The sequence below is a fragment of the Lethenteron reissneri genome, chromosome 13 (assembly GCF_015708825.2).
Source record: "Lethenteron reissneri isolate LAM-NWPU_2019-01 chromosome 13, ASM1570882v1, whole genome shotgun sequence".
Taxonomy (NCBI): domain Eukaryota; kingdom Metazoa; phylum Chordata; class Hyperoartia; order Petromyzontiformes; family Petromyzontidae; genus Lethenteron; species Lethenteron reissneri.
In genome coordinates, this window is record NC_083791.1 from 4,496,770 (window position 1) to 4,519,689 (window position 22,920).

At 46.1% G+C, this 22,920-nt stretch overlaps 1 protein-coding gene across 2 annotated transcripts in view; it reads left to right on the forward strand.

Moving 5' to 3' along the window:
• LOC133342013 (CD166 antigen-like) overlaps positions 1-22,920 on the forward strand; it is a 77,331-nt gene that overhangs the window by 17,988 nt on the left and 36,423 nt on the right. For both annotated transcript variants that reach the window (XM_061550880.1, XM_061550879.1), the window contains exons 2-5: positions 9,063-9,187; positions 11,814-12,027; positions 14,365-14,429; positions 21,642-21,726. In XM_061550880.1, coding sequence (XP_061406864.1) covers positions 9,063-9,187; positions 11,814-12,027; positions 14,365-14,429; positions 21,642-21,726 — 489 coding nt within the window. The remainder of the gene's footprint in view (positions 1-9,062; positions 9,188-11,813; positions 12,028-14,364; positions 14,430-21,641; positions 21,727-22,920) is intronic.

Consider the following 22,920-nt stretch of genomic DNA (forward strand, 5'->3'; position numbering starts at 1 on the left):
GGTTACGGAGCAATTAAATTGATCGGTTAACCTTTGACCTTTGCCAACTAAAAATGTTTGCATGAGAATGCATGGGCATTAACCAGTGTCAAAAATCACAACAGAGCCCTTTGTACTCCATTGGCATGAACGCTTTATTGCTAAGTTCTCCGTACAGTGCGGAGCTCACGACTTTTTGTTTGTGTTTCTTATTTGGTGCGCACAGTGTAATGCGGTGCGGCGTTTTTTTGTAGCAATCCAGCTGCGTAACGTTGTGGTTAGAGTGCGCGGACCGCAATTGAATCGCATCATGTCCATAACCAAGCCGGATGTAAAAAAAAAAATGTATTACCACTTTTTAGAATTAACTATTGGGTTGACAACCAAATTGTGCTGAGTTTGTTGTGTCTCACCCGCACTTCCGATTAGCACGGTTGGCTACGTACGGTGCGACAGAAGTTCAACTTACACGTACACAATATTTGAATGAGATGGCCCATGAATAACTGAGCGGTCCTCAAAGAGCCGCGTGCGTCTACCGAGCCGTAGGTTTGCAAACCTCTGCACGACGACCTTTAACGTGTGCACCTGTCATAGGAAAGTTCGATTTCCACTACTGGCTCAGGGCTGCTAAACACGAGGTGAGTGCCGCCCCATTGCTCTTCAGATATCAGCATGCAGAGGCGAAGACTGTCCTTCAAGTATTATTATCAGTGTCAATCAGCAGTTTGCCTTTCCGTTTTACCCAGAGATCTCTGCAGCAACATTTGCTGTAGTGCTTTTATGGATTCCTTGCTGGATTAAAACTAAGGGATTTATGATTGACTGGCAGTGCACATCCTCATTTTCGAGAATGCGAAGCGCCAGTGGAGATGAGTGCTTTGCGTCACTTGACAGTTTTTGGCCTTTCAGAATTAATGGCTGGCACTATACGGCACTGTAGCCCGTGTTTCTTAGATCCTGTGGGAAAGCTGGCGGAAGGGCTTCATCAGGGTTGCTGAGCACAGGGCCCAAATGCCCAAGACGTGAAGCAACCAGCAACAAACAGCACCATTGAAGTTGTAATAGTCTCGCAAAGCGTTTATATATTTCTTGAATTGAGCAAGGTTATTATTACAAGAACGTATTCTTTTGTACGGTTAAGATGCTATGCAAATAACCACGATTTCACATTAAGGCGGTCGAGCCAGACAGACAGCGTCATGAGCAGTGGAGTGCATCGCTCTGATGTCTCCTTCGTACTTGTGGACCGGCCATTCCATCGTGACAATCTTCACGGGTTGGTGCGGGGGTGGGGTTAATAGCAAGAATGTTGGCATAAAACTACCACCACATTGCCTACCCCAAGAAAACAAATATGGATCCGTGGTAAGCCACTGTCATATGTATTATTTTAACTGATTTGGGGGAAGATTCAGGGGCTTAATTCCTCAGCCGAGTAATTTCCTGGGGTCGCTCGAAAGACTGGAGTGCGGCACGTGACCAGTAGCTGCGGGCCATCGTTGCAAGCTATTCTGGACGTGGTGTGGCCAGGGTGCCGGGAACGTTTCACAGGCCTTTGACGCAGGTGTGCGCCCAGCTTGAAGTCGCGAGCGCTGGCGAGAGTTTTCTATGGCTCAGAAACATGGTCGTCATCAAGAACAAAAACAACAAAAATATATAGAAATGGAACAAAAACTGAAAAAGGGTGTTTGGAACAGATGGGTGTTTTGAAAATATCCTGAAAAAAATAAAGAGGAGCCACGTGGCTTAGATAACATATGCAGGTTTTCATGACATCATTCCAGCTACAGTGGTGAAAGTCCAATGTAACGCGGGCACGTCGGGGGAGAAGAGTAACACCGGCGGTTTGAGGCTACCCGTGTTATAATGGAAAATGCTCTCTGGGAGGGTCACTGGAGCTGTACAAATGTTTTTTCCAGTGTAGCGCCGTTTTAAAGTGCCAATGGCCCGAGGGCATACCCAACCCATAGGGTACATGGTTGCAAGGACACGACACGTGCGTGCATCGATATGTGGAAGACTCAAGCTTACGAGTGAAATCCTTCTAGCCGTGCCACCCTCCGCAGGCAAACATGACACGGTCACTTGAGAAAAGTGAGTAGCCCTGGGCAGGAAGTGTCACTGGAAAGGGTTTTGGCCGATGGTTAAGAATAATAACGGAGTGGCAGCCAATGAACAGAGCACATTCGAGAGGAAATGGAACAATGATAAGGTCAGCTCATGTGCAGGTGCTGGGTGGGTCGAGTGATGGTGCAGCGGTTAGCGCACTGCCCTACGAACCCAGTGACCCGAGTTCGATTCCCACTCACGGTCAACGCCAGTGATGATTATCTGAACCGATCCTGGGCCTCGCCTGGGTCGAAAACATCGCCACTCGGGAGACGAAGGCCGATGGGCGTGGCACTGGCCACCCACCCCCTTGTTTGCCGTGCCGGCCTTCATAGGTGCTCACGAACAGCACTTGCCACCAAAAGTCTTTTGAGGCTATACAGGGGGATCTTTGTCTTGTTGAATCTCAGGGTCGTGAGAGGTGGCGATGACTTGAGGAGGCCTTCATTAAGCAGTGGATAGAGCGTGGCTGACGATAACGATTAGTTTTCCACTCTGGCAGCAAACTGCGTTCACTTGGCTTCTCTGTCGCCGCTCACTTCATTTTGAACTCGAAGGTTTTATTGAATCCCTGAAAAAAAAATGTCGTTAATTGTCTTGTTAGCTATTGGTGAAAGACGTTTCAAAGTTATCTGCAGAGAATATTAACGCTTGTCTTGATACGGACGATTAGCTGGTCAGTGTTCTGTTAAGGTTCTTGCCAGGAAGAAGACCCGTCAGCACATTTCCTCCTGCTCTTACTCAATTACACGCGCAGTTATTGTGATACTAATGGGCAAGCATGGTACCGTAATTACACAATTGAGAGCCAAGAAAAACTTTAACGTTCTGGAGGAATAGAGCTCGTTGACTCGAGTAATCTTTCAAGGGAAGCCGGTTCACAGTTGTTTTGTGATCGCTGTTAACAAAGGCACAACATGACCACGTCTTATATACCCTTGTTGCTTGATCGTTACACAGCGGCTTCCATTCATGGCAAGTGCCTGAGGTTCCTCGGCGGTAGAGCGAGAGCGGCTCACAATCGAAGCTTGTGAGTTCAAATCCTGGTCAGGGTTTGACCCCAGACCCATCATCCCTCCCTCTGGAGTCAATACAGTGCGTACCACTTTGTGGTTGATAGACCCATACCCTGCCATAGAAATGTGGAATTACCACCAATGGCTCAGGGCTGGTAAACAGGAGGTGGTGAGCCATTATGGCCAGCTCTCTATCATTCTACTGCTGGATGAAGGTCTTGCCATGCCGGGTCGGCAATGGAGTTTAGACTGATAACACTACGTAACACAATTTTTGTTCCTGGGTAGTAAGTGTTAATTCGGATTTGCTTATGCTTAAAAAGTTTAGAAAATGGCTATTATTCCCTACAAACTTTGCTTTTGTGACCAGGACAGTGATATTTTGAAATGTACCTATTTTCAATGAGAAAATAGGCAAATTTGTGTCTTTTTGTTCACATAAAGTCAGCAAAAAAGAACATATGAATCAAAATTAACATGTATGTATACTAAAGTAATACAAAAATGACTACAAGATATTTAGGAGTAGTTTTTCGAGATTTACGATTATACTGTAAATCACTTTCACGAATCAGCCCCCAAATGTAGTCTCCCATCATATAATGCTTCATCAGCGCTGGTCAGAGCAGGTTGCTGAAGGTAAGGCATAAGCTGTATTTTCTCAGACCTCTTTTTCATATGTTAGGCAACAGTCTTAGTTGTTGACGTATGAAATGAATACCGATCAGATATGAAACCATCTGCACTTGAAGCATGGGAAGCACTGCGCGTCGTGTTGGCTGATTTCACGCAAAGCCTTCCTGCAAAGTGCCCTAATTTCCATCAACCAAATTATCACGCAAAGCTTTTTGTGCTCGTAAGAGGCATCGAATGTAAATGCGCGTGGCTGTGCAGATTTTCGACGATGATAGTGACATCATTTGTTCAGTGGGCGTGCAGTCATTTTGGATAAAGACAAGTTTGCGAGATGCACGCGGTTATGGTTTCAGCGTTCTGCGTGAACCGCATAATTTTTATATATACGTGTGTGTGTGTGTGCTTCACCAAGTAGGACGTTAAATGCATAAATGCATTGGATGCATATATTATCATCAATTATCATTCGATGCATAAAAAGGTATGATACCTTTCTCAAGGCATCAAGTATTGCATTAACCCAAAATACTTGTGGGAAAACATGCAAACAAACATAGTCTGATAATATATTCATCCATAATCGAGGTTTTTTTTAGTTACATCGCGTAAATGTAAACGTGTCGTTAAACCCGCCACCACCCGACACAGCCAAATCAGTAAGGTTTGTCACGTAAACAGAACGTGCCAATTCGTTACTAGTTCAGCACACCGGTGTGTTGGAGAATAAAGCCCCCGACAATTTGTAATTACTATTGTGGATAATATTGGTCACGCAAGCCTACGTGTTAAACTGACTGTATGCATTGTCCTTGAAACTGGTTGGCCTACACCAGAGACAGCCTTCTTTATGGCCTAGTCTCCATCGGTTTTAGACCAGATAACACTGGTCAACACACTTTTTCTGGCATAAGGTATTACAACGGTTTTTAAGGTAATTTTGGAGTGCTGATTCCAAATCTGGCATCAGTTTTTGTCTATCACATCAGGTTTTTGAGATATCAAAGATTGCATTTTCAATAAAAACTGCAGAAGAAAAATATTAAATAAATGTGGATATCTACATAAAATGATATTATGAACACACTATCCCAAAAATACAGCACCATATTTTAACACTAAAGCAGTCACTGACTCGCAACAACTTGCAATCATAAGTGACAGAGTTAATTTCGGGTAAAATCAATGAAAATGGGGTATGCCGATAGCATAAAATGAGATGTGATAGAGCAAATCTGAGATCAGATTTGGAATCAGCACCCTGAAATTAGTCTAAAACAGCTGCAAAAGTCCAGGCCAGAAAAAAATGTTTTTTTTTTGTTGACCAGTGTAATCCAAAAGGCAAACAACACGGAGACAGTGCAAGTCTCAGAGCATTTCTAGTTGGGGTCGAGCAGTGAAATCTTTGGGACCTGTATACGTTTTGAAAATTGACATGTCTCTCCGCGTGTCATGACGTGTTTGTTACACACGTGTCACTTGACACCCCTGGACTAACCGTGCAAATCAGACGTCCCATCTCAAGGGATTATCCAGGGGGGGGATATGTTTATTTATTTCAATAAATGTGCCCCTCCCCATGTGAAGCAGTCAAAAAATGCCACTCATCCTGCCAAGCCAGAATTAGCGAACACCTTTGGGTACTCAAATGCTGAAAACGAGTTGGGGCATAGATTTTTTATGTGTTTATTTTTTTTAAAGTGTGTTTCCACTGTGGTCATAAACACACGTCGGTAATAAATTACACACATACCGGAATGAATGCGCCCCGTGATTCTCGAGCCCTGCAAACTTCTCCGTAGTTTACGCCGCCGGTGCGTGGTGTGTTGCAGCATTGCGGACCACGTGTCGTTGTTGGCATCATTTGGTTGGGGGTGGCATTCAGAAACGAGGTCGTCAACACGGAACACGGAACGACGATTTTTTTAAGTGCGCGACGAAACCAAGCGAATGATGCAATGCTCGAAATGAAGCTGAGAGAGAGAACGCAAGTATCTAGGGGACCCTTTTGCCAGTATAAAGGTCGCTAGTCACTGGCAAAAAGTTCCCGTAGATATAATTGTTCTGATATTTTGTCTTTGTGCTGTTCGCCTTTTGGCTTTCTCTGGTCTCACACTTTTGAGACTAAGCTATAAAGAAGGCTGTCTCTGGTTGTAGGCCGATCAGCTTCAAAGACAATGCACATGTTGTTATCAGAGCACGTTTGTTTGCATGTTTTGCCACAAGCACGTGTGGTTAATGCAGACTCGATGCCTTTGAAGAGGCATTTATTTGGTGTTTGAACATCTTAACACCTGTTTCATTGCCCGAAAGGGTAAAATCTATTCTCTTTTTTAGAACACATGACCGAGAGAAACGCATGCAGGTGAATGCCATCATCCAAACTGCTTACTGAAAAAAAGTAATCGGGCATGGGCAGGGCATGTCGCTAGACGGGTCGAGGGTCAAGAGCGATAGCGGCATGGCAGCGAAGGGATGGCACACGTCGGAGAGGATGTCCACGGAGGAGATGGAGCATTGGGAGGCCTTCATCCTGGAATGGATTGACCGTAGCCAATGATGATGATGATGTGCCATTTGATATTCATATAACCATCTAGCTTTTTGTTATAATCTAACTAAAGTATGGAACCGGGTCAAGGTAAACGTGTGGACTGGCTGTAGCTTCCATGGCCCCTGGAGTAAAAATGATAGTCGTGCAAATGTAATGCATGAGCACGTAGGTATGGGAAGCGGAGATCTATAAATCGTTGGGCATGTGAGGGCATCGGTGTTAACACAGAGAAATGGATTAGAGAGCTGAGTGTGTGGGACAGCATTGCCTTGCTAGAGGGAGGAGATTGGAAGCGGAGTTTTAGATAAGGAAATAAATATGTTAACTGCGGGTCTATGTTCAATCCAGAACTTATTTCATTGGTGTCAAGTGACAGCTTTGATATAGAATACATTTACATGTTGTTTTCTTACGTCTCGGCTAGTATGCAATGCAGCGTTGTGTGGTCAGTTCTATGTGAAGTGGAAGCAGAGAGAGGGAAGGAGTGAGTTTGAGCAAAAGCTCTCGAAGTCAGAGTAATTATGGGGGGAGAGACTTTCCACTTATGGTGCATGTGCGGTATGAGCAAGCAAATAAATAAATACGTTTCTTCCCACAATACAGGTTTTTTAGGTTAGATCGCGTAAATATAAATGTGTCGTTAAACCCGCCACCACCCGACACAGCCAATTATTAAGGTTTGTCACGTAAACGGAACGTGCCAATTCGTCACTAGTACAGCAACACCGGTGTGTTGGAGAGCCAAGCGACAACACTTACAATCTGTACGACGTTTCGCCAGTAATTACAACCAGCTTCATCAGGCGACAGCCAGATTTGTAGAGAAGTCCACCTGTTTCGTTCCTTAAATAGAGGCGTAGATGTGATGGCATCACTTGTGTGCTCTTTTAATAAATGCTTCTATTGCTACATATAAATACATCTCACACGTACCAATTATACATGGAAAGTTGGCCCAATATTGTAAGCACAATTAACGACCGCAATGTGTAGAATTGTAAAATGTGTAAACACAAAATTGTGACTGTGCAGGTTAATCCGACTCTCTTCCCATCGGCATCAAGTGGTGGTGGATGTCTGGCTATTGGATGTAGAAGGCTCAGAATCTCTGTCAGGTTAATTGCAGTAAAAACAAACAGCAGTGTATTTGTGGATAACTAATTAAAGTAAAACATGTTATTGAATTCACGGCAATTACTTTTTTTTTAAGTGTAAACCGCAAGCTCTTGGCCGAGGCATCGGAGGGCTCTGGTTCACTGAGAGTGGCAGCCGTGCTTGGTATTTACTGCATATATTCTCTGAAATAAATGAAATACCTCGGTTGATTAGTGAGACATATTAGACATATTTAGATAGGTTTAACGTATTAAAGACCAATGTCTAAGAACGTCACTCATGTGTATTTTGTAAATATTTCAACACATGCATAGCAACGTGTGAATTGTTGTAGGGAAATGCAATTATGTGCTTTTTTTTTATATTTCCACAGACCATTCAGCCATGTCTTCTTCTAAGCCACCAATTACCATTATTGCATTGGCTCGGGTGCTCAGATTTAATTTCTCCTATGTACAGTATCTCTATTTTGCGTCTCTTCTCGAGTGACATCAACTGTCCTCATATTTCGTTCCACCGCGTCCTGCCATCATCTCTTCCGCAGTCTCCCTCTGTTTCTTCTGCCCTGTCCTGGCCGCATCTTCAATGCCCTTCTAAGCATTTCTACTCTCTTTGTCTCTTCTCAACGTCATTCAGCTGCAGAAATAGTATATCTTTTATATATATTTTTTATATATTTTATGCTTCTACGGTATAAGGTCATACCCTCGTCATTGTGAGATATTGCACAATCTTTCTCTCTTTCTTGCCTTCATTTCCCCGAAGCGTGCTGTATTGTAAAACTTCGCTTTAGTAGCCAAACGCGCGAGCAATGAAGGCAGAGAGGGGGGGGGGTGGTATTGGTCATCACCACATGCCGGTCTGAGCAGCACGCATCTTATCCATCGCGCGAACATTTACTATCAATTATGCGTGAAATTGCAGGCAGTTTGGACGTTGTGAATGCAAGCTGGCGGGGCACCAACGCGCTGTGTGATTCACTGCATTGCGGTGTGTGTGTGTGTGTGTGCTGTGTATCTGGCTAGGTGACTCAGCAGTAGAGTGAAGGGCCCCCCGATCGCAGATGTTGCGAGTTCAAAAATTCCAATTGGACGTTAACTCAGCCCTCCTATAAATGGATCTGCCACCCCCGCCATAGGGAGGTGGAATTTCCACCACTGGCTCGGATCTGTGAATAGTGGATGAGCACCGCCTCTGTGTTTATTTTGGCATGAAATCACGTTTTGAGTTTGTTTGGTGTCCCCCTGCCTGACATTACGCCTGCCCCACGGCATCTTCATTCGTGTGGGGACAGGTGTGTGCAGTCCACTGAAGTGAAATTTTACAATAATTGGGTTTAATTAGATTTCCTTCTGTGACATTATTTGAAATTGCAGCATTTTCATCTCGGCCAGTGTGCACAATTGTGCACGCAGTGAGATTGTTGTGCCCCATGTATGAATTCGCGTCGTCAAAACACCATGCGCCGTTGACGCCCACACGATCGCCGCCGTACGATGTGAGTTTAATAATATGGTCCTGATATTGTTATGCACAGTGTCCGATTCTCCGGTATCTTTCTTTGCCGCCCTTTCCAATGCGCCAGTGGCTTTGCGTTCACGTTCGCGATGCGTTAATTAACAGCCTCATCCTCCCCCCTTCCGTTGTTCCAGGCACTCTGGCAGCAATCACCGTCAACGTGAGCCCGATTGTCGAGGTGGAACTGGGAAAGCCTCTGGAGATCCCCTGCACATACAAATCATCCATCAGCGATGCTGTGAACGTGCAATGGTTCATCGTGAGTACCCCGCACTTCTGATTTTCCTTCCCCAAGCATCTCTGATTATCACGGTTGGCTACGTACGGTGCAAAATAAGTTCAACATACGTACATACATACGTAACTGTTTATCGTCTCTGTTCGGGAGAAATCATTGTGTGCATTGGGATAGCACATGTGCATGCTGCTATGCATTTCTGTGTATCCATCCATCCATGTAAGTGTGACTCAGCCTCACCACTGGGAGACAGAGGCAGCCAGGCGTGATACTGGCCACCCACCCCTTCGGGTGTCATGCTGGCCTTTCTGCACTTTCCCCAACAGTCTGTTGAGGCTATACAGGGGAACATTGTATATGTGTATGCAGATGTATTTGCGGGGAGCGGTCGTGTAGTGATAACGGACTCAGCACTCACGGCTAACATCAGTGTTGAATATCGGAACCTGTCCTGGGCCTTCCTGAGGTCAACTCGGCCGCAAACGAGTACCTGGTGCGGTGTCATAACATCGGCACTGGGAGAGACCAAGGCAGGTGAGCGCGGTGCTGAGCACACCGCTCCCTTGTGCACCGTGTTGACCTTAGTAGGTGCTGCCCAACAGCACTTGCCCCAACAGCTTGTACAAGGCTAAACAGGGACTAAGTTGTCTTTGCGTGTTACTGTCTCAATTACATCGACGAGATCACGAAAAGCACCATTATAATTTACATCATTCATTCATACCGTGAATGATGTGATGCATTCTTGCAACACATTTGACAATTTTGCACCCATTGTGATTGTGCCTTCCCTTACCCCCCCCCCCCCCCCCCCGTCAGTGAGTCACGTACACATTTCCTTTTTGCACGACGTTTTGGAGAAACAACTCGTGCACTTTGTGCGGCCGGTGTGCCACACGATACACCCGCTGTGGGGGGGACACATATTTTTGGAAGTCATGCGTTGTGTTTGTGGCCCAAGCGGATTGTGAATTTGGCTCTGAACCAAAGCGAGCTTGCATGCCTGCCACGGGCCTAGCAGTATGCAATATATTTGCCCTTGGTAAATCACAACAGCGCTGTGGTCATGGTCAAATTAATAATTAAATGCTGCTGCTGCATTATGCCACCTAGAATATCTTGATATCTTGCTGGTAAGGAAAAAAATACAATATGCCACCTGCCACTCACCTATTGTTATATAAAGGCTTCATTTTTGTCAGTCTCAACTTTTAATAACCAGGTCAATATATAAGAAGCATTGACGTTATCAGGAATGTTGTCCTTTGAGGGGACGGGATGGTGTTTTGATCTTCTTTGAAGTAATTGTCTGATTTCAAATACGACGCTCCTCCTCCTACCACTACTTATTCTTCTTCTTCGTATGGCTGGGGAAGCCGTTGTAGTTTGACGTCGAGATACCTGATTCATTCGACAGCTTCAGGCGAGGCAGAGCGAATGGTCGCAATGCCACCGGGAACGGAGCTCTCTCTCAGTTCTCAGAGCGGGAGTTCCAGGGCGATCGTCTGACTTGGGGTGGCGGCCATGGTCACAATCTGGGCTGCTCCTCGCGTTCCACTTGTGTGGAGCGAGTGGCCGCTTGGTCTTCCCTGGCCCTGTCCTCCACGCTGCCTCGCTCCCAACGACGCGTGCCCACCTGCGGCAGCACGCGCTGTTCGCCTCAACGTATTTATTACACGGCCTGTTTATGCCGTAGCACTCTTTTAGATTTATATCCCCCGCAAATGCCCGCGGCATGCCCAAAAACAGCCTCAAGCACGTGCGTGTGCGTGCTTGCGTGTGTGCGTGCATGCGTGTGTGTGTGTTTGAATGAGCGCCAAGTGCACAGGAGGTTGAGGCCTAGGGGCAGCTGGCTTCACAAACGGCAGAGCAGCAGGGCCTCGCTGGCAAATCGGGGGTTGGACGCATGTGGCACGGGGCATACCGCCCTGTGGGCAGCCACGGAGAAACGTTTAGTGAACGCGAGCTGCCACGATCCTGGCAAGCCTGGTTCAATTACTTGCCGTAGTACACAGTGGCATGTTGTTGTGAAGTATAGTCAAACACCACCCCTTCCTCGCCCCCATGACCAGCGTGACTTGGGAAGACGTTCATGCAGCTCCAGAAATACTGCGTGGTTCATTTACATTTCAAGTGTACATCCTCCAATTGTGAGCCGAGCACTCTAACCACGATGCTACCGCAGCTGCATTATAATAAAAACACGGCTCTGTGATTGAACATGTCCAGGGATTGGCAACCAAAAGAACAAGAGGAACCATTTATTTTGAATTCGGTGAAAACAACAACTTAATATCTTGTTGGTTCTTTCGGTAAAGTCACGTAGAAGGGAAATAATTAAATAATAAAAATAAAACATATAAAATAATTCTCACGACGTTTCGGCCACAACGCAAGTGACTTTACCGAAAGAACCAAGAAGATGAATCCCTGCAGTCATGAAAGCTTTAAATCGAAACAACTTAATATTTCAAGGGCCGCAACGTGCATGAATACGAGACACGGTTGGGGGTCTTTCCTAAATGACGTCACGAAGCGGTCGCTGAAAGAGCCGCACGCGGCTACGCAGCCGCAGGTTCCCGACCCCTGACCACGGCCGATGACGACGATCTTGATGAAACGTCGCTTTCTGGTTGACGTCGTGCAGATTTCGAAATTGACGCGGCTGAGGATCATCTACAAGGACGCGAAGGAGTTCCTGATCGACGAAGGCACCGACTACACGGACCGCGTCAACAAAGCCAACGATTTCACCCTGATGCTCAACACGACGATGGCCGCAGACGAGCGTGACTTCATCTGCCAGGTGTCGGCGGGGCCGGCGGGCGTGGGAGAGGCGACAGCCAGCGTCAAGGTGTTTTGTAAGTGAGCGCCTTCGCATGTCCCCACACGTCCCCTCTCGCCACCTGTGGCCCGGGCTGCTTACGCAAGCCTTTGAATAACGTACACGCGTGTAGAAATCTTAACAGCGTATACAGACTAGGTTTACTGGAGCAGTAGTGTAGCGGTTAGCGAGCTGCGCTATGAACCCAGCTGCCCGAGTTCGGCCAACAACAGTGATGGTGATTATCTGAACCGGTCCTGGGGCTCCCCTAGGTCGACTCAGCCTCAAATGAGTATCTGGGTGCAGTGAATAAACATCGCCACTGGGGAGACAACGGAGGCCGCGCGTGGTGTTGGCCATCCACCCCTTTGTGTGCTGTACCAACCTTCATAGGTGGTCGCTAATAGCATTTGGCAAAAAAGTTTGTTAAAGCTATACACGGGGGATATATTATTTTGTGTGTGTATATATATATATATAACCAATGTAATCGACGAATGTAATCGGGTATACGATGAAAGACGTATTAGAATAAAGCATGTATGTTAGAGATGTGTTCCAGATTTTTTTATTCGTCAGAAAAATCTGAAAGTCAGGCCTAGATGTGAAATTTCAAATCATCCAGAGAGGGGCTTGTTGTCTTTGTCTTTTACTGTCTCACGAAGAGCACCATTATAATTTACATCACTCATTCATACCGTGAATTATGTCACGCATTTTGCAACACATTTAACAATTTTGCAACCCATTGTGATGTATACGAAAATGTGACGTCACAGGAATGATGTCACTTCCACGATGTCACTTCCGCTCTCCCCCCGACCACCTCACCCCGCAGGTCATGTTAATGAACGAAATGTTAAAACGGTTACATTAAAGTAATAGTTTTACCGGTGGAAACTGTTAATTCTATTATAAATGTTTAACATTCATCAAATCGTTAAATTGTGTGCATCTAGGAAAATGTAGTAAATGCCAATCTTAAAAAACAAATACAAAAAAATTTGGGCCTAAACATTCAACAATCCAATATTCGAAGGGGACGGGAAAAAAATGGAATCTTAAACACAACCAGTAGTGCAGCATATATTTAGACAAGGAAGCAGATATGTGTAACCAAAGTCAAAGTGCCTCCTTGCGCAGAGAAAATGACAAATCACCTCGCACTCGTCCGTGCTGGTGGTCTTCAACCAGTGGAGGAAATTCTTAGTGCCCATCGCTGGGGTCAGTGCATCAGATATTTAGGGCTAACGATGTAGTAGAATATATTTGCCCTTGGTAAAAACGCAAGGGACTCGTAGCCGTAGTCAAACGGGGGATGGAGTAACTGCTACGTCACACCTGGAGGAAATCGCACAGGGCTGTCACGTTTAAATCTGTCACCTTTATCGTATAAAGGCCTTCATTGCAGTAATTCCTTACATTGCTAATACAATAGTCTCCCCAGGAAGTGGACATATTCCAAAGGAGTGGATTTAAACTCTACGACCTTCAAATTTGAGACTAATGTACTAACCACATTTATACCCAGTGGCATTCATAAGCACACAGCTAAGCTGACTGTGTGATGCACATGTTGACTTGAATAATGTCATAAACATTTTTTTACAATTGTATTTGTCTAGCCACTACTAGATGAAGACCTTCCCATTCTATGTCGGTTCACTAAGGTTGTTTTACCATACTTCACCATTCTCATCGTCATTGTTTGGTGAAGGGGAGTAGGCCCCATTCAAATATCACTCTCCACTGACAGCTTTTGCTAGGAATTAAGTTCTTGTCGCTCGGTTCGCAGTGCAGTGCTCTAACCACTAATGGCTCTAACCATTGCATTACCAACCATGTTCAAACCACTGCCAGATGAAGGCCTCCCCAATCCGCCATAATTTTTCACGATTCTGTGATGCAATAATTCTGCTTGCACCTGCACAGGAACTGATTTCATCACTCGGTCTCCTCGGTTTAACGTCCTCTCAGACACGTTCCATTCCTTTGATAATAGCAAATAACAATTAAAAATAATGGCAGGCACGTCTCTGGACTGTGATACATCACGAGGCTTTTCCCTCTACATTCAAAAACATGCGGCGTTTCGAGTATTTGGCTGCTAAAATTTCTGCACGATAAGCCACTTGGCTGAGCTTTCATTTGTGGCAAAATCGCTTCTGCAAAAGAGCTACATAGCTCAAGCAGGCCACACCTGGTAAAATAAAAAATTGTCTATCGTTTCGTTTTAAACAAAAACATTTTTAATAACGTCTTCTGCGTAAGCATTTTGTGGGAGGCTTTCCTCTCATGAGGACTTGGTTGCGCGACTCATGGCCGTGATTATTCACACATTGAGCGCGATGCCTCTCTCGTTGTCCTCCTCCAGCGGCACCAAAGGTGGACATCACGGCAAGCACACTGCCCGTGCTCGTGAACAAGCAACTCTACAAGGTGAGCCTTGCCTACGTGTGTAGAGGAGTAGTGGGTGACGTCGCGTCATGCCCGCCCTCGGAGAGAGTGGGCGTCGCAGAACGTGACGTCAGGCGGATCTTGGGGGACGGTGACGTCATGCCCCTAGGGGAGTATTTAAAGCGGGGCCCGGGATGTAACCGGGGTTCGTCGGGGGTGTAGGAGTGGGGACTCGGGGTAGTTGAGCCTCACACGAGGCTAGGGGAGGCTACTCCGCCCGGCCGGCCGAGGTTGGGGTAGTACCGAGCCGGGGCGGGGAGTAGAGCCGAGTTAGCTACGGGTTGTAGGGATCACAGTACCCGGGTCCCCTGGGGAGTTATAGGCTAGGGGGGTTTTGATTCGGCGTGAGCCCTTAACAAACTTGGCGTAAGCCCTTAATAAATGTGGCGTGAGCCCCTAACAAACTTGGTGTAAGCTTTTCGATTTAAAGCTTTCGTGACTGCAGGGATTCATCTTCTTGGTTCTTTCGGTAAAGTCACGTAGAAGGGAAATAATAAAATAATAAAAATTAAACACAATAAAATATTCTCACGACGTTTCGGCCACAAAGCAAGCAGCCGTCCACAGGTGAAGAACAGGTCGTCAAGATGCTGTCTTTCCGACAGACCTGTTCTTCACCTGAGGACGGCTGCTTGCGTTGTGGCCGAAACATCGTGAGAATTATTTTATTATGTTTATTTTTATTATTTTATTATTTCCCTTCTACTTGACTTGACCGAAAGAACCAAGAAGTTGGCGTAAGCCCTTAATAAATGTGGCGTGAGCCCCTAACCGCAACCTGCCTCGGAGTCGTACATTGGGCCGCAACACATTGACATGTTTCGCCGAAGTGAAATCTGTGTGTATTGCTCCATTCACTGCCGCTCGTGTGTTTATTACAATGGCCGCTTTGCAAAACAATCGCACGCCCGGCTGTGCTGTAGTCACAACCGCATGGTGCAGTGTCCTCTTAATTTCATCCTGTTCAGAATCGTTATCAGAAGAATCAGAATCTTTATCTCGACTGCAGGAATCTGATGAGCTATGAAGCTCTTTTTCACAGATATCAGGTCCACCTTCAAAAGGGGGGGGTGTGTCCCAGGTACACAATGCGCTGCTATATTTTCCAGCTGTTGCTCCTCTTACGGATAATTTCACAATTGTTTTATGTTCATCTGTAGCCTTCTTTACGCAGTCCTGCTGAACATTTTTTGAAGTTCATTCCCATTAGGAATTTCAATGGGAGCATGTGAAATGCGATGAAAGGATCAGGATTTCACTAAAGTCGCTTGTTTATTTACGAGCGAGGAAAACATTCGCGGGAAGAAAAAGAATGGATATATTATGTGGCATCCCACATCACCCCCCATCATCAGCCATTGTCTATCCGCTGCTGGATGAAAGCCTCCCCATGCTGCCATCATCCCTCGTGGTGCTGCGATGCCACAGTACATCTCACTTCTGCACGTGACTTTATCTCAGTCCTCCACCTCCGCAGTGATCATCCTTTCAGATAATCTTCTCCTTTTGCATTCCATCAGCAGTCAAATGCCACTTTTCTTAAGAGTCCAAATGATGTCTCTGTTTTTTTAATTGTTCCCTGATCCACGCGTTCCTATTTCTGTCTCTGTGTCATTCAGTTTAACACGTAGGCTTTCGCGACCAATATTATTCATAATAAACGTGTTTGGGTTTAGATCGCGTTATTTATAAATGTGTCGTAACCCTCCACCACCCGACACGGCCAATCAGCGAAAAAGTGTCACGTTGACAAAAGACAAATAGTTCACTACTTTAGCCCACCGGTGTGTTGAAGAGTGAATCCACAACATTTACAGTTTTTTTTTTTGAGTACGACGTTTCGCTGGTAATTGCATCCAGCATCATCGGGAAATTCGCCAGATTTTGTTCCACTTGTTCTTGTCAGCACCCGTGTTTCTGATTCGCGTGCCTTTATCGAGTAACACGCACTGATTGAAAACGCTCTTCACGAGGCACGCTACTTTTCATGGTAGCTTTCAGGTTTGCAAAAGTGCTCGATTCTGCGCTCGCTTGCCTCTTTATTCCGCGGCGTCAGTCGCACGGTGATGTAAGCTCAAAGTGGGTACGCGATTAGAGTGCTTTCTTTGCAGTTTGGTAATTGTGCTTTCGCTCAGTGTTCCATATTCAACGGAGTCCTTTCGGTTATGCTGTTAAACCTATCGCATGCGAGGATGTATCAATCTGATTAGAGCCGTGTTATATAACGTCGCGTGCGTTGCGCGGCACTTTGGCAAAAACGGGCTCGCCCGTTGGTAATACAACGCCACAACCGCTGCTACAAAGACATTCGTCACAACGAACAAAGACGGTCTCACTGCATCGCACGCTTTCAGATGCCCTTCTGCAACGCTCTTCCTGCCGACACTTTTAAATCTGGATCGAAAAACTAATTTCTTTAGAATTTCTTTTTGTGTTTAGTTTCGTCGTCCTCCCGCCCCCTAACTCCGATTAGAATGTACGGTGCGAAAGAGGCGCAACGCACGCACGCACATTCACGTGTCGATGGGCACCACTCAAGAAAGCTGCTGCCTTTCCCACTGCCGTGCGCTGCTCCGGCCTGAATGTTAATGCGAGCCCCTCGTGTTTTGCGGGCAACGTTATCAGCAATCGGCTCTTGGTCTACTAAACCTTTCGCTCGAGTGGCTGTACTGTAGCTGGTTGGATGGCCATTATCAGTCGCATTTCCCTAAAGGAATGTGCTCGGCTCATTTTGATAGTCTGTCCTCATTACAACTTGCACGTTTTAAATTACCTACAACTAAATGTTTTTCATATATATATATAACAAAAAAATTATTCCTATTATTGCCTGCCCCTCCATATCCGTGTTTATGCAAATTAGGTCTTTTGCGATCGAGAATCAATCTCAACGAGGCCCTCCCTAGGTTAAATGAAAGCGCTGTGCTTTGTTTGTTATGTGTCGGTGAGAGGGAGAGAAAAAAATACGTAACGAGCACTCGCGTGCTTCCCTCGCATGCCGATTGCCCTTTGGCATGTAAATAAATTAATCCTACATATATATATAGCGCAACAAACACATGTTCTCGTAGAGGCCACCTGCCACCCATTAAAAACGATACATGTTAGCATTGAGGTGGTGCCTCATCTCTTGTTTACAGCCCCTGAGCCAGTCGTGGAAATTCCACATTCCTATGGCGGGGTCGGTTGTCAACCGCCAAAACCAGGATTTTGAACTCGCAAACTTCCAATAGCGAGTCGCTCTACCGCTGATGCACCACGGGCACGTGCCGTGAATGGAAGCTGTTGACTTCCCCCATGAGGTGATGCTCGCTTTATCGACCCTTTTGGAGATCTGATGGGCTCTGTCCACCCCCCACCCAGGATTTCAACTTTTGGCACCCTTCCGATTGCGAGCGGCTCGCTTTGTCTACTGCCGAGCCACCTGACTGAATGGCTCGGTGGTCTTTAGCTGATAAATTAAACAAGAGCTTAGTTTCATTATCTTGATTTTGAGTGATTTTCATGACCTTTGCTAGATTTTCCACCCCTGCCGTGGTTTTTGTTGCATTGTGCGTTGTCGTAACTTTCTGACCCCCCTTTCCCTGACTGGACATCCTGTGAAATAGAGCTTTGTAGCTCGGTCGGATTCCCCCTCCAGTTATAAATAAAGATTCTGATTAAGCAGCCCTTGAACTTTTGGCTATGAACACGAATTGCCCTTTGCTGTCCCCGTATCCCTCCAGCCAGCAACAACACCAACAAGGCACGCGCAAATAGCATCTGTCTTTATCGAGTCGGACTCGGGGGACTTCATTGCTAAAACATTATTACCGTTGGTGCAAGGAAGCCTGGATCATCATACAGCCTCGTCTTAGAAACCTGCAGGCCCTAATTATGCATCAGTTGGCATTTGCAGCTTATGCGCTGCTTAAATCCAGAACTAATTAACCCCACGCCTGGAAATATCCCTAATGTATATGATGCGCTTCATGAGCATTCATTGATTTAAAGCGGCTTGATCTTGCTCGGAGAGTAAACGAAATGAATTCCGTTGCCCGGAGCCCACGTTCTGAGTCTGTTAGAGGCAGTTGGCGGCGCTCCCGCAATGTGTGCCAACGTTTCTGAATCCTAAAGCTGCTAACTGGATAAGACCCTTAATCCAAAAAGCATATTAATTGGGTTATTTCGCTGCCGATTCTCTTAATGTGTGCAATAACCGCAAACGTGACACCGAACGGCAATAACTGCCAATTTAGAGCATAAACAGTATAATTTGGATTTTTTTTCATGCTTAGTGGTAATAAAAGCGCATCCTGTCTTTACGTATAATTTACATATTTATTTTATCCTTAGGTATTGTATTGCTGTACATATGTAGAACTTCTTTCGCACCGTACGTAGCCAACCGTGATAATCGGAGGTGCTCACTTGCCTAGATTGTCACTTCAGCGTACGAATGTGTAATGTTTATATGCATGTATGTAAATATGATACGTGTAAAATATGGATATACGAAAAAGTATGCACACGTGTTTATACAGTTCACGTGTGCATCGTCTGGGTGTAACATTTGACCCCAAGAGTGGGATTTGCCCGCTTTTTGTCGGATTTAACTTCACACTCGATGGGAAGTAAATTACAAGATTCATTGACGATGGTGATCACGTATTTTTTTGTTAAGTTTCCAGTGAAACTCACACAGCTCTCTCTGGGATCAGCAGCTTCGCCACTCTTAGAACCTTTAGGATGAATAACGAGAACAATACTCATCAGCACGTCTATATTGTGCTTAAATCTCTCGGCAACCCAAAGCACCTTGCATTGTGTAAACTCGAACAAAGGGCACCCCCAGGGGCAGCTGTCCCTGTGCAGCACAAGGTGACTCGGCACCGGCCTGCAAGTGGATGTCAGTTGAGTACATTACAAGCACCAGGCTATTGCAGAGGTGCTTTTTTTCACAGAAATAGTCTGCGCACCCCCAATTGAGTAATTTGCCGATATATATTTTCTAATTTGACGCAACGGCCTACACATCTCAAATGACGTTACTCGATCTGTAATGGTCTCCTGTGAAACATGTGGCGTGTGTTTACGGTAAATACACCTGCAGTATTAACCGGGGTGGCCTGCCGGATTTGAACTGAGAACCCTTGAAACAAGCAGCGAACATTTGGATGGTGACAATACTTTGAATGAACCAAAAAAATTCCTTCCACCACTGCAATGTGGAGCACGATATGGAAATTAATTTAACCTTACTCTACGATGCATTTTCTCCAGAATGCAGGTTTCCTGTCACACACATCGCAGTCATTAAGCACCGACGTGGCACCGCTGGGATCTGTGGGTTGAAATCCAGGCAGCTACCTATTTGGTCAACCAGGTCCTCAAAGTGTAATGAGTTGATGGTGGTCTATGGTGTCAGTCCACTCACCAATGACTGTGCGAAAATAAACGTCACGTAAAAAATTTGGTTCTGAACTTAATGTGGCTTAAATCCAGCTCTGAGAAAAAAAATCCGCCCTACTGCCGTGAGACAAATATCACTCGTATGCAGAGTTGGTTGCTGCCCTCAACTTTGTGAGGACCCGAGGTCTCAGATGCAGCTCTGTGATACCCCCTTCCATGGACCGTCTCTCCAAAACGACGAGTTTCACTGCTCTGCGAGAGGTCTGGACAGTTACTTGGTCTCGCGATGTGACACCGATGGCACGATTTGGATAATATTAGGGGAAGATGACAACAATTAATTGAGCAAACAACACAATCTAGGACATTAATTAAAAGGTGTCGAGGTGCTCAGTGAGGATTACCGGATGCGTGGAGGAGTGATAATAAGCTTTTGTAATTCTCCCGCGGAACGGCTGTGTAAAATTGAACGTGCACAAACTGGCTGAGCAACACGCCACACATTTATCGGGCTCTCCAGCCAGTCGCCGTAACGGAACCCACATCTCACAACGTTCACGTTTTCATAACTAATCCTCGCCATCGCTCGGTGCGGACGTCACCAGATATATAGGTAACGTCTGCGAGGCTTTGGTGGAAATCAAGTGGATTACTCGAGGCGCTGGAATCTCGCCCATGGTTGTTGAACGTCCACTAAAAAGGCTCGTGCTGACTAGCCACGCGGGAACGGTTGTCACTCTGGCACCACTGCAGCCAGCCATCGTTAGCGTAGCATGCTCGGAGATCAGCTCAGGCTGGAGTTGCCCAGCGCAGACTTTTTTAAAAATCCCTCCTCGTGGGGGCGCGCACGCAGCGAGGCTATTGTGGGCCCCGTGTCATACGAGTGCCCATGAATGCCCTCGCATTAACTAGCGCACCTGGTGGGTGGAACGGATCGTTTATTGGTTCGTTCATGAAGGCAATATTTTTTAAAAGAAATTGCGTGCGAGTTGGTTTTTTTCCGTGAGTAATGTTATTTTGTTGTTACACGTTGCGACGCCGCCCTGCGGCTGTTAACGCGCATTCTTTATGGATGTTTAGCAGCGATACCCTGTTAAGCAAAACACTATCTTGTCACGCGACATCAAAACCTGAACACTTTCGTCAATAATAACTCTTCCATAAATTTTGCGCGGGGGGGGGGGGGGTGTACATAATGAGTGACATTGCAGGCAATGGAACGTTCTTCATTGTATGCATGTTGAACAACTCTTGCTAATCAGAGTTGTTATGGCAAGGACAACGAACACACAAAAAATCAGGTCTAAAACAAAATTAGTTTCCAATCTAGATGTAAAAGCACATAGCTCCAGTGGGCTCCTAAGATCTGAAGGAAGAGCGATTCAAGCGCATCATTGAAGAGCAATGTCTGCCTGAAGCTTCACTTATTTTAGGGCCTTGTTATTAGCTAGCGTGGTACGTTTTTTTATGGAGGGGAATGGCGGGATTCAGCAGATGACGCCCACCCCCCTCACCACGAAAGAAGTTCAACATACGTACACCTCCATGCAATCAAGGAACATCTTATTGAACCGCTGCTGAATCGTTTTATCGGGGCATCCGAAGTCTTGCCCTACGTGGGGTGTATCTGCCCTGCAGACTTCAGCCGGAGCTGGGTGGGTGCAGGGGGTGCGCATAATAAAAAAAAAATAAGCCACCACCCTCAAGCTCATTGTATACTATGGAATGTTGATGGATGAGCATTCCTTTGTCATTGTGTGTGCGCGCGCCCACTGTTGGTCTGTTTGTTTCCCCTCTGTGTAGATCGGGGAATGTTTGGTGCAGAATGCTTACCCAGAGCCCAACATCACCTGGTACAAGGGTTCCGTGCCCCTTTTGCCATCTGCTGGTAAATATCTGAAGCAATTCACCCACCTATAATGTGCAAATCACATGTTTGCCACTCATTTTTGCTGCGAAGAAGGGCCACCGGTGTACGTTTTCCCAGCCCGCCCGTAATCTCGAGTGTGGTTGCCCGCTTCGGGCGACATCTTCAGCATTTCTTCCGCGGAGATTTCGCCACGCGCGACTGCGGGCACCACCACCTGAATGCGCCCGCAGTAGTGGGTGGCGAAAGCTTTCGAGAAGATCTGCTCAACCAGGCTTTGCGGGCGGTGATAGTGTCGGGGGTGTTGAGTTTTCGTTCCTGGCGCACCACTCTCAATGCAGGACACAAATAACCATGTATAAATATACGGACAGAAGTCTCTCTCTATCTGCGAGTAATTTTTTTTGCGAGTATCATGCTTGCATTGCCTTAGTGCTGTTCGCCTTTTGGTGCCCTCTGGTCTGACACTGGTGAGACGAGGCAAGAGAAATAAGGCTGTCTCTGGCGTAGGCCAATCAGTTTCAAAGACGGTGCATATAATATCGGAGCATGTTTGTATTGTATGTTTCGCCACACGTATGTGTGGTCAATGCGGACGTGATGCCTTTGGTGTCTCAACATCTGAACAACTGTTTTATTTCCAGAAAGGGTAAAGCCTATTCTTAAAAGTCACTCTCTACACACAAAATAACACGTTGTAGTCTATTGCCCAATAGAACTCCCCCGGTACCCAATGCTTTATCAGCACCATTTGTTACAGCAGCAAACTCCGAAAACGGTTTCGACTTTCTGAGTCTCATCAGCAATCGCGCCCGTCAAACAAATGCCGCCGCATTTCCGGATGCTATTGGCAAAGGGACGTCGTTTCTTGGCAATTTAGACGCACGCTTCGGCAGCGCCGGGCTGCGTAAAGATTCTCAATAGAGCAGCAGCAGCTTTTTGACCTTGATTGTACCGCTCGGATATTACAATACAACAGCGGGTTCCGGTAATATGTTGCACGCCACAATTTGGCCTGGTGCTGGACGTAAATACACCACAGGTTAACCAAGCAGCCCCCGAGAAATGTGTTTCCCACCGATAAGCAAATTGATTTCCATCGGCCATCCAGACCCTGTCTTAGCGTGATAAAAAAAGGTCTTCTGAAGCTCAGGGCTAATGGGCCGATAAGTAAATACATTTGAATCTCCTGTAGCGTCCGTAAAATAAACACAT